The following is a 12,363-nucleotide window of genomic DNA, read 5'->3' as shown; positions in this document are numbered from 1 at the left end:
CAGTTACTTCAAATGAGCAAAATACGACTTAAAATAATTTGTAACTATCCGTCATATTTAAAAGCTCATTAGCACTTTATTTTAGAATAGTTTATTCCTAAACTATGACCAACAGATCATATAACTCTGCCTTTACGAAAGCCTTACAGGTTGCAATGAGTACACGAGGGCTTTGGATCTGATTCCCTGAAGCCTCTCTCTCCCCTCCCACGAAAGGTAAACAAGCCTGGTAAATTTCATTACCTCCAAGCCTTGTGAACCAGCAGAAAGAAGCCTTCTTTAGAGTCCATGCCCCGACAGTTAAGAATTAGTCACTTTCTCTCGTATCAATACTAAGCGTACTTCAATTTCAACTATGGTATCACTACCTGACAGCATGCCTGCTGCCCACAGAGGCCAGATGAGCCAACTGTAACTGCAGTCACACATGGCTGTGAGCTGCCACACCCATGCTCGGAAGCCTGGTCAGCCTCCTCTCCAGGCTCCTTCCTTTAACGGTAAGTTCTTAGTAAAGACAATAAATGTTTACAGGGGCAACAATATCACTAAGGGGTCCACCACATACAGGAAGTGCGGAGGAGCAGTAGACAGTAGACAGGCTCCAATAGGAAGCCTAGAAACAGCTGTTCTGAAACATTGACAATGTTTTTAGATTCCCTTTGGTAAACTCTTATAAAACTTGATACAGCAACAAAGTTAACAGCTTCTGTGACGGCTGCTTTGGTTTTAGATTTGTTATCCTTGAGTAGCACTTTCATTGCTCTGAACAGGAAATGGCTACCGCTTTCTTTTTGCTGGTTTTTGAAAATTGGAAAAAGAGAGCAAAGTTCGCAGAGAAAAGCATTATCACCTGAGGGTTCACCCCGGCGAGGGCCTGCAGCATTTGCTGGATAAACTGCTGGTGGCCTGGCTCAGCAGCGCCCCCTTGGGGGTTCGTATCCTCACCAGGTGCAGTGCTAGGTGCAGTGGTTCCTGCAGGGCCTCCAGAATTGCCCGCTGCCAAGCCAGGAGTAAACCTAGGGGAGCACAGGCAGCACCATCAGGCTACATTCAACACGATCTTGGCGAGGTTGTTTTCCTAAAAACAACTCAATAACCAAAATAAAAGGCAGAATGATATTAAATCTGGAGTTCCAGAGAAATGAGCCTACCCTGGGATGAGGCCGGGAGCTTCTGTGGCCAACGTCTGCAAGCCCTGCTGGATTTGCAGCAGCGCCTGCATGGCTCTAGGGTTCGACATGGCTGACAGTGTGTCGGGGTTCTGCATCTGAGGAGGAAGGAAACCTGGTGGTTACCAGAGAACTAAAAGCACGGCAGGTACATATTTCCAACTCTGCAACATTTTTGAAGAAAATCTAAAATCTTACACCCAGACACCTTATTTTTTCCCCAAAATGAACATAAACCCTCCTCTTTGACAGCAAAGTCCAACACAAGCTATTACTTGACTCACTCGCAAGCCTACCAAGCCGTTTCTAGAGCGAAGACAAGGAGCAGTTCCAGAAGCCACATCCCCTTTTTCCAACAGAAGAAACAATTTTCTACGCAATTCCAAATGCACAATTTATTAGATGGTGGTAACCTGGTGACCAGGCCTTGTCTACTGCTAATCTAACAACTTTCCCAGTGACCATCTTGGAATCACCGTGGCAAACCTGAAGTAAGTGCAGCGCCCCTAGTTTAGCTTCTTGGCTTTCAAATCCCCATGCCTGACACAAAGGAAGGAGCTTCTACCACTGCAGCAAAGCAAGGACAGTCACTAACTGTGGGTAACGACTTGCTGCCTAACAATGATTTCAAATCAGGTAAGAACCCCGACAACTACCAGTTTCAAAAACACCAACACCACTTTTATGTTTCTAAATAGCATTGTGACAATCTTGGGGAGTGTTTTTAAAAAAAAAAAAAAAAAAAACCTTACAAGGTGACAACACTGACAGTCTTAATCTCACTAATTCAGATTTTAAGGAAATGAGATCTACTCCCAGAGAACAAGCATTCTACTAATTTGGAAGAAAATGAGACATTACAACAAAAGCAACCCGAGGGAAGCACTTTCTTATGGCTGGAAACCACACAGTGCACATGAAGAAGCTCTTCAAGGTTAGCACAGTGAAAGGAAATGGCCTACGATGTTAACAATCCTCAGGAGCAAAAGCAGCGCAGTTCTCTCCTCAGAGGAGGGGTGACATGGCCGAGGAGGTCAGGCTCAGTGTCTACAGGGGTGGGTCACACGCTCCTGTGCACTGTGCTCTCAGCAGGTCTCAGGACGCTCCCAGCACCCCCTCCGCAGACGGCAGACAGCAGCGTCTTGTCTTACTCACTTGTTGGAGGAAGGTTGGGAGCTGTTGTCTCATTTGCTCTTGAAGCTGAGGGTTCCCAGCAAATAGGGGGTTATTCAGCATCATCTACGGGCAAGTATTCAGACAGTTTACTGGAGACATCCGGACAAGCCAGGCACCTGCTTACACTCTGCCTGCCTCCAAGTGCCTAACCGGCACTTAAGAGGGAGGGAGAACAGAAATCAAAACGGGCAGGGAAGTGCTGTCCACAAGGAGCTCAGGGGAGGGGAAAGAAAGGAGGGAGGGAGGAAGGAAGGGAGGAAAGGAGGAAGGAAGAAAAGGAAGGAAGGAAGGTGGGCATCTTCTCTTGAACAAGAATGGTAGGTGACGGATGACAGGCAGTGCCCTAAAAAATAAAAGCAAGTGTTTTGTCTCCTCTTCCTTGAACAAAGGTGAATTCCTGCCTTTGAAAGAAAGAAAGAAAGGACAAAAGGAAAAGAACCAACTGTGGGAGTGCCAGGCTCTCGGTCAGGAAGATAGGCTTCCTGCTACACTACAGAGAAGAGAGAATCACTGTGTAACAGCTTAAACATGGCTTGCTTAGAGGCCTCAACACACACAGCAAGCACTGAGAACACCCAGGTCCGGGATCACTCCATCCACCTGGGAGTCCAGAAGAACCACAACAGCAATCAACATGCCAGAGCGCTGGAGCTGTTAGATGGAAACCAGCCCCAACCAGCCCAGCCGTCCTCTAGGTAAGGTTACATAGCTAAGACCCCGGATGGAAGGAGAACACCAAGATTAGCGTCTGGATCCCACCTCACTAGCACCACTGTAGACAGGAATGTGGGACACCTAGCCCTCAAAGGATGACCAGTATTAACAGGATGTGACTGCCCGAAGGTAAGACCATCACACACAATAAGCACACCAGAAACGACAAGGTTCAAAAGAGACAAATTGCATATTGCTTTCTGATGATTACTGATGGCCTGTTTACCTGTCCAAAGTCTGGGGAGGAAGTGATCTTTGCCCTCAATTAGGCAACCGTACTAAATAACAACTGTATGTAAATCCTGTTAAAAAAGCGATTCCCTCCCACTTCAAAGTGGATTATCAACACCATCAAAGCAGAGAACAGTTGGTGTCTTATGGATACAGAATATGCTTTAGAGTGAGCAGTAAATTACCAAGAGCTGTTCCAGTTAGGGATGCCTCTCTTTAAGTCTTCCAGGCAAACGCTCCTTTGTTATGAGGCTGTTAACCGTTACTACACGTACTTTAATCTTAAATGGCTCAACTAGGATAGAAAAAGCTACACACACACAGAGACACACACACAGAGACACACACAAACACACAGACACACACACACACATGCAGACACACACACACAGACACACACACACACAGATACACATGCAGACACACACGCACACACACCCCTTTTTATTCATTATACTTATATTTTCCTAACTTACCTGAACTCCCATTCCAAAAATTAAGTTTTTACGTTTAAAATACTTTAAATATTTAAGTTTCAAAAGAATAAACTATAAACGAGAGCAGCTGATGTGAGGAGAGCACACTGTAGGTTTAAGGCACTCTACAGGAAGAGGCATGGCCTCGCGCGCTGTCAGTGCTTTGCCTAGCAGTTAGCAGACAGCAGGTTTGAAGCACCAGGTCCTCTACAGACAGAGCATGCTCACTCAGAGGAACCACAGGGATAGCACACATCCAGTGTTAACTGAATACGTACCTGAAAATACAGGTCACTTCACACACCCCCACATCAGGGACCCAAATGACAAAAATGCTTAGGACACATTACCATCAAGCATTTAATTAATAAGTTCACAGAACCAGCTTTCCAAACACCACAACAATCCACGACACGCACACTTGGAGATTAACATTACCCAGAAGCATTGTCCAGTAACTGTTGTTGTTATGTAAGTTATTACTAAGGACCCTACCTCAACGCCATCTGCTATAGCCTTGGGTCAGTGTGGCTGCAGGACTTTGGAAATAACGAGAGAAGAGAAGAAGCTTTCAGGTAAAGGAGAGCTGTAAGGAACGCAGCTAAATCCCTAAACTCCTGAGCTGCAGGGACCACGCGGGCACGCACGTCCACTCCACGCCCGCTACCCGAGAGCTGGCATGCAGCGACGCACGCCCAGAGCAGCAGTGATCAGAGCAGAGTCTAAAAACGTCTGGTTTGTTTTTAAAGCGCATCTCATCAGCAATAGCAGAAGTGAGGTTGTTTCAATTACTTGAAACTCAACTGAAACTCCCGCAAAACCTGGAGATGTGTGTCTCCACCTCTGGTGCTCCGAGAACGCACAGGCAATGCGCCAAGGACAGACCCACACAGCTGCTCAGTTCAGAACACGCTGAGGCGGTCACAAGCTCACCTGTGCGGCAAGGTCGGGGTTCTGGCTCAGTGACTGCATCATGCTTCTCATGTAGGGGGCAGACAGCATGTTCTGCATGAGCTGAGGGTTCTCAGTTATTTGCTGCAACAAGCTTTGCATCCCTGGCGTGTTGAACATACTAGCTAAAATTTATTTATAAAAACAAACAAACAAAAAGCATATTAAGACACACATTCATGTTTTATAACACAGTGTATATTGTTACTTACAATATTTAAAAACACAATGTCCACTGCACCAACCGAGGTGGCATGTGGCCAATTCACTTTATGGCCAAGCACAGTCCCAGAGAGTAAGTGACAACCTTCACAAGTAAGCAGCTAAGTTTTCAATTATGTATGCCATCCTTCCCACTCCGTCCCCCTGCACACTTACTAAGGGCTGAAACCTAAATAAAGTTGCTACCCATTATGACTAAATTCAGTTGTCTGATCAACCTTTATTGTACTCAACTGTGGCTCCAAGGCACAAGAGTTCTGACATTGGCACTTCAGGGGCACCAAAAAGAACAAGTACACCTCCTTCAAATAAAGAGACAACAGTTCTGACAGTGCTGAGGGAGAAATGCCAGTGTAATGTTAGTTGAACTATTCAATTCTTATTACATTCTGGTTTTTGAACCAGCGCCCCTTTCCCTGGCTTCAGACACTTGAGTATCTCCACTCAATTTCTAATTTGCTGTTGAGTCCTGGGTTTGTGGTGTTCCTATATTCTCAAGTTTCAGGTTGGCTTTTCCACACTCTAAGTTCAAATATCTTAAGACAATTTGGCAAGCTTCAGTCCACAAAACCAATCTGGCTCCCACAATCTGTTTTTATATAGCCCACAAAGTGAATATTGTTTTTACATTTTTAAACAGTTAAGAGAAAAATGTCTACAAATAAGTATTTATAAAAATGTGGAAACGATCGAAATCCAATGTCCAGTGTCAGTATCATTTGCTGACCCCACTGCTGGGCGCTTTCACACTAGGAAGGCACTGAACCAGGCACCTGTGAGCCACCCTGATTCTTCCACACGGCTTTGCAGTGCTACCAGAACCTGTACTGCAGCATCTCGGTTTGTTTTGTTTAAATTACAAACTAATCATGTAAGAGGTGAAGTAAGAGAAGCAAACTGTGAGCACTGTGGAGGTAAGGCACAGTACAGTGTGACTCACTTTACTAAAGGAAATGGCAGAACCCTGTCACATTTCAAAGGCCACAAGACACAGACATGGCTGACTGGACACTCACAGCTACAGCCCCAGCCAGGCTCGATGGCACTCAGAAGACAGAGGAGGAATGCTAATCTCTAAGCTGGTCTGGGCTCTATAATGAGGCCCCACCTCAAAGGAAGCAGGGCCAGCAAGATGGCTCAGTCGTGGGTTGCTATTCCAGAGGACACAGGTTCAAGTCCCTGATAACTCACAACCACATATTAACTCCAGTGCTAGATGTGAATTCCTTTTCAGGCCTCCTCAGGCACTGCATGCACATGGTACAGACACCTATGGCAGGCAAATCCCCACTCATAATAACCTTTTTTAAAAATATTTAAAAACCACAAAACCAAAGCCCAACCCTAAACCAACATTCTTCATCCATAGAAGAGCAACAATCGGAAAAATTACAAAACCAATGTGGAGTTATCTCATCAGAATTACATTTCTTTATTTGTGTAGCAACCAGCTGGTTTTCAAGGGGGCACGTGAGCCTTAAGAGGAGTCGGATCGTAGTAACCGATCCAGAGTAGATTATATCTAGACTGAACATGCAAAAGGGGAGAACAGACGTTTGCCTTAGAATTAAGTACAGTGGGCATAGCACCAATATTAAACTAAAAACAACAGTATTGATTCTGAGTACTTACTTCTTGGTTCTTAAAAGTTCTGACAGTATCCTGTTCTAGACTGTAAGGGAATCACAAAGTTTGAACAGACAGAAATTTAACTTCTGGCTGGAGACTGCTCAGGGCTAAGACTTGCTGCTTCTGCAAATGTCCCAGGTTCCATGCCTAACAGTCTCGTGGAGGCTCATAACCACCCCAGGGCATCTAATAGGTACATGCAGTATACATACATGTGTGCAGGCACAACTTCCATACGCAGAAAATAAAATTTTAAAAACAAACGGGGTCTCAGTTTCCCACAGAACCACTCAGGTAAGACTACTTCCTCTTTTTTATTTTAAGACAAGGTCTCTGTGCAGCCGTGGCTGTCATAGAACTCGCTCTGTAAAACAGAGGACTTCAAACCAGAGTTCTCCTGAGGGCATGTGCCACCTCAGGGGCAAGACCGAAGCTGCTGAGGGTCTAGGGCTTGAGGCCAGCCTGAGCCTTTCCATGGGTCAAGTCCTAAAATATCGCTTTATTGTTTACATGAAGAAGCTACCAATTCCTGCTTTAAGATCTCCCCCACTTTCAGAGTTCACATAAAAAGGTGCACGTGTCAAGAGCATCACCTCTGCGCGGCGTGGACGAGCCTGCACTGGAAAAGCAAGTCTTTTTGCTACTTAAATTTTTTTTAAAGGATTTTATTTATTTATTTATTTATATGTATGTTAATACACTGTCGCTGTCTTCAGACACACTAGAAGAGGGCATCGGATCCCATCACAGATGGGTGTGAGCCACCATGTGGTTGCTGGGATTTGAACTCAGGACCTCTGGAAGAGCAGTCAGTGCTCTTAACCACTGAGCCACCTCTCCAGCCCGCTACTTAGGTTTTTTTTTTTTTTCTTTTCTTTTTTTTGGAGCTGGGGACTGAACCCAAGGCCTTGCGCTTGCTAGGCAAGCGCTCTACCACTGAGCTAAATCCCCAACCCCGCTACTTAGGTTTTGATGAACATTCTCAACATTAAGTGTTAAGAGCATGAAGATGTTATATTAAAAACCCAACTTAAAAGTTGCAAAGTTGTCACCGTAGACAACATGGCGATTACAAAAACAAACAAACAAACAAACAAACAAGCAAACAAAAACCCCAAAACCCCAACAGCTTCTTAGTGAGGCCATGTGATTAAGGCTGCTGCCCTGAGCCATTAAAATGTGAACATTTCTTCTTCCTCCAAAGATAAGAATCAAATAAGAAGCAGAGCACAGAGCAGTTTCTTGATTTAAGGATGACATTAGTCCACTTTTTATGACACCTGTCTTGTCTTCAGAAACCTCACGACACTGTCTGGAACTAAATTCTGCACCCAGAATATCATTTCATTTCATATCATAATATTCCTCTGCCAAAACCCAAGACTCCTTTATTTACAGCAGGTCCTCCCCTCCTAGTGAAGGACCCTTCTTTCATGATCCAACATCTTCCTATTTATATGCCAAGTACTGGCGCTCGCTTGGTGGGGTAGGGAGGGCCCCTAGAAGCCCACTCGAGGGCAGGGTCCTTTGAAAAGTGTTGGGACAATCAAACAGATGGAGCCTCATAGAAAGAGGCTAAGTCACTGGAGCTGAGTGAGGGCAGGCTGGAGCCTCAGCCCAAGTGGAAAGCACAGGCACTGAACTGTCTGTCAGTCCTCTCAACAGCTAGGAACAAGGCGCCTACCAGGACTGGAGAGGGCTCAGCAGCTAAGAGCACTTCTGATCTTTCGAGGGACGTTTGATTCTCAGCACCTAAGTTGGGCAGCCTGTAACTCCACGTGATCGGATGGGCTCTGCGGCCACACAGCACACATGTGTGAATACTCACAGACAGAGAGATAGTGTCTCGTCTAATAAAAGTAACCCCTGTATCAGCCACACACCACTGTTAAGAAATTAGCAGGCTTTAAAGTCACTTATAACCAGCTTGGACCTTACCTCCTGTGTCTCTAGATACCTAGTAATTGTAGAGGAAAAAACTAGAAAGGCCCTGTGACAAGATGCTGAGGTAGCAAGGCTCTTTTGAGGTCCATTAAGGTAAAGTTGTCTCTTCCATGTGTAAAACATGTCTGTTCGTCTAGATTTAATTTGTTTTTCTTTGACTTCCCACCTCACCAAAGTTTCTGATTAGTCCTGGCTGTCCTGAAACTCACTCTATAGATCAGGCCCCCCTTCATCTGCCCCTTCTGCCCCCAAATGCTGGCCTTCATCAAACCTGGCCTCCTCTAACTCCTTTAAATCTACAGTGTCACATGGTATTCGGTTAAAGGAATAGAATCTGAGTTGTACTTCTGGCCCAGGGAGGAGACAGGACATTAATCACCATGTCGCAGTAACTTCCTGGATATATAATTATTATATATTTATATGTAATAAGCATTTATTACACACGATTTATATATATGTAAGGATATATAATTATCTTCCTTAAAGGTTAATTCAAGTGAGGGGCTGGAGAGAGAGCTCAGTGGTTAAGGACACTCACTGTCTGCTCTTCCAGTGGTCCTGAATTCAATTCCTGGCAACCACATAGTGGCTCACAACCATCTATAACGTGATCTGATGGCCTCTTCTGCCATGCATGTGCACATGCAGATAGAGCACTCATATATACTCAATAAATAAAAACAATTTTTAAAAAGTTCATTCAAGTGAGTCTGCCAGTAACATGAACAACAGAATGCCCACCACTGGCAAAGACTTAATCCTAGAGGCTTTTCAATGCCGTCTCCACAGACACGTAGTTCAACAAAACCAGTCCATTCATAGCCACCGTCTATTGTCACCTCTTAAGGATATTTCATCATCTACACCACTGTCTGAATTCATTCTATGGAAACCAAGGACAGGAAGTCAAGGGGGCAGAGGTAATGTTCCCAACACCACCACAAACAAGTGTGTGTGCTTCACTCATATCCACACAGACCTTGAAGCCCACAGAGACTTACTAGAGAGAGAGTCTGGTGTACTACAGCCACCAGGCTCTGTAGGAACCAGCGAAGTCACGTTAAAATAAGAAATGCTAGATTTTATGCCAAAGAATAGGGAAAGCCTCAGAAACTTGCAGAAAGAGTAAATGTTGTTCTTGTCAGCAAAGGAAGACAGCAGAGGTCAGAGCCATGGGCTGGAGAAGCCCTCGACGCCGTGAACCTTCGGTGATTAATGGGCACCTTGGTCCCGAGGTTGAGAATGCGCCAAGAAGTGTGCGCAGTGGGGGTCTAGCTCATGAGGTTTCTGGAGAACAAGGACACAAGGGAAACCAGGTTGCAAGTCCTTCCTTCACAGCAAAGGATCTGGCTGCACTCTGCCTTGGCTGGAAAAAGGAGTGAGTTTACAGCTTTGAAGAAGCAGCAGCTGCCATTGTTAAGGAAGTCAGAACCGTTAGCGCTTTGCCTCGTGGAGGTGGCCCTGAGGTGAGACCCCACTCACCCACCTAATCCAAACGCAATTGAAAATACAAGGCTAGGACCACTGACTCTCCCTGAAAGAACAGCAGCAGAGAAGAGCACAGGAAGGTCACTGGGGCCACGTCTAAAAAACCAGGCTGCGTGTCCTTGTTGTCAGAACTTGGGGCTTCCCTCCACATGGTACTGGTTTGCAGGCATGAAATATACAAGAGTTAGAGGATTGTGAATCTGGACTAAGGTGAGAGAAGGAGGGGGGGTGGAGAGAGGGGCGCCAAGCCTAGGCTCTGAGGAGACCAACGTGAGGAGTTAAGGTGAAGTCTAAATTGGTGAGGAGACCTCAGATCACAGGACACCCACCAGGGAAAGCTGCAAAGACAGTGGAACTGATCTAAGGAAGAGGTCACAGTCCCTGAAGGCCACACATGAACCAACAGAAGTCGGTGTCTACAAAAATGAAAATTAATTCAAAATGGAACATGACCTTAATGTTTACCCTGACACCTTTAAGTTGCTAAGACAACCACTTTTAAACACATGCACGAGCATGGGTTTCTTAGCAGGGATCCAGTGGCATAGGGGCTAATCACAAGCAACGTGAGATTAAGACACTTCTGCTTAGCAAAGGAAATACTACAGATGGGTGGTGTGTGTGTGTGTGTGTGCGCGCGCGCGCGCACGCGCCTTTGCCAACTACATATGGGATTAATATCCAAACTACATAAAGAAATGCAAAACTAAACAACAGACCTCAAATCACCTACTCAGTAAGTCTATACAATAATAAACTGGGTAGACAATTCTCTGCAGACATACAAATTCTTGAAAAAGTTCAACATCCATAGGTATTAGAGAAATGCAAATTAAGACTGCTTTGAGGGCTGGAGAGATGGCTCAGTGGTTAAGAGCATTGACTGCTCTTCCAGAGGTCCTGATTTCAATTCCCAGCACCCACATGGTGGCTCACAACCATCTGTAATGGGATCCAATGTCCTCTTCTGGTGTGTCTGAAGACAGTGACAGTGTACTCACATACATAAAATAGATAAATCTAAAAAGAATGTTATTCCTTTTCTAATTTTCCCAGGAATGAGCCTTGGAGATCTCCTGTATAGCATGAAAACTACATGTAATCATGTCATGATTACACAGATCAAGGCATGTTGTAGGGTCAGGTACACAGCAGCAGTTAAGCAAGAGCTTACGGATCTTGAGAACGTGGTTCAACCCCCAGCACCGCGTGATGGCTCAGAATCAAGCACAATTTCAGCTCTAAGGCATCTGACACCCCTTTCCAATTTCCAGGGGCTCCTGGACACATATGGCACACACACACACGTTAGTAAATAAATTAATTCTCAGCCTCAAACAACCATAACAGTCTGCGACACAGTCTTCATAAAAGGGATGCACATGGATACAGAGAAAGCATCAGCACCAGTCTCATTTTCAATGTGAGCCACACGTACCTCCTGCTCCAGGCACCAAGTTGGGCCCTGAGGTGCCCTGTCCCGCCGGGGTACTGGTGGCATTGCCAGCAGAGGTGCTCACTGTGTTAGTGGTGCTGCCAGTGCTGCCAGAGGCTGGAGAGCTCTGGGGAGTCTGTGGAGCCCAAGGGTTAGGTAGCGGATCCCTATTTTCTGTTCGAGAAGGCTGAGTCCCTTCTGCTGAGGACGGACTGCTCACTAAGGAAGCAAATGGATTACCACCAAACTGCAATAAAGAAAAACATTAATTACGGAAGTATTTTTCAGGGAAGCTACATTCTCCATATAGCAGTACCCTCAATCGCAGATTATGCTAGACAAGAACAACTCGTAGGCCCCCATGAGCCTCGGAATGAGCGATACCTGCTCTTGCGCAGCGTTTAGCATGGGCTCCTGAATATCTGTGTACATGCGCCGTAAGGCGTTGTAGCCCCCAGGGATACTTTCTAGGTTGCTCAAGGCTCGGTCCTGGTTTCTCATCATTTCCTGCATCATCGCTGGGTTTCTGGCAAGTTCCAATGTCTAAGAAAGAAATTTCCAGTTTTAAAAAAAGGCACTGAAATATTCAAGGAATTCATTCTACATTCAGTCAATGCTTGTGGGAACCCACAATTGACGTGGATTAGCTCCTGCACTGAGTCTCAGGAAACTGAAGGGAGGCACCTGTGCCAAGTGCCAGGCAGCCACACTGAACTTTTAAACTGCTATTTTGAAAAATACGAAACGGGGTGTTCTAGTCACTGAGAGTCAGCACCACAGCTCTGTCAGGACCGAGACTGCCTGGTGCTGCCGGCCTTGGCATCTCCAGTTGTCTACCTGCTGAAGGCCTAACCTCGTTTGCTCAGTTCATGGAAACACGGGTTCTATTTAAAAGGATGAGGTGTCATCCAATTCTAGAATCAAA

The 12,363-nt window shown here is 45.5% G+C and overlaps 1 protein-coding gene across 2 annotated transcripts in view; it reads right to left on the bottom strand.

Annotated features, from left to right (window-relative positions):
* Positions 1-12,363, bottom strand: part of Ubqln1 (ubiquilin 1) — a 38,108-nt gene that overhangs the window by 2,132 nt on the left and 23,613 nt on the right. The window contains exons 5-10 of one of the 2 annotated variants that reach the window (NM_053747.2): positions 11,823-11,981; positions 11,442-11,685; positions 4,700-4,842; positions 2,325-2,408; positions 1,152-1,267; positions 851-1,016 (exon numbers count right to left, since the gene is read on the bottom strand). In NM_053747.2, coding sequence (NP_446199.2) covers positions 851-1,016; positions 1,152-1,267; positions 2,325-2,408; positions 4,700-4,842; positions 11,442-11,685; positions 11,823-11,981 — 912 coding nt within the window. The remainder of the gene's footprint in view (positions 1-850; positions 1,017-1,151; positions 1,268-2,324; positions 2,409-4,699; positions 4,843-11,441; positions 11,686-11,822; positions 11,982-12,363) is intronic. The other variant, XM_087589653.1, reaches the window with a different exon arrangement.

This window comes from Rattus norvegicus, chromosome 17, assembly GCF_021556685.1.
Source record: "Rattus norvegicus strain SHRSP/BbbUtx chromosome 17, alternate assembly SHRSP_T2T, whole genome shotgun sequence".
Classification (NCBI taxonomy): Eukaryota; Metazoa; Chordata; class Mammalia; order Rodentia; family Muridae; genus Rattus; species Rattus norvegicus.
The sequence above is the reverse complement of the archived record's forward strand: the minus strand, read 5'-3'. Positions and strand labels throughout refer to the sequence as shown.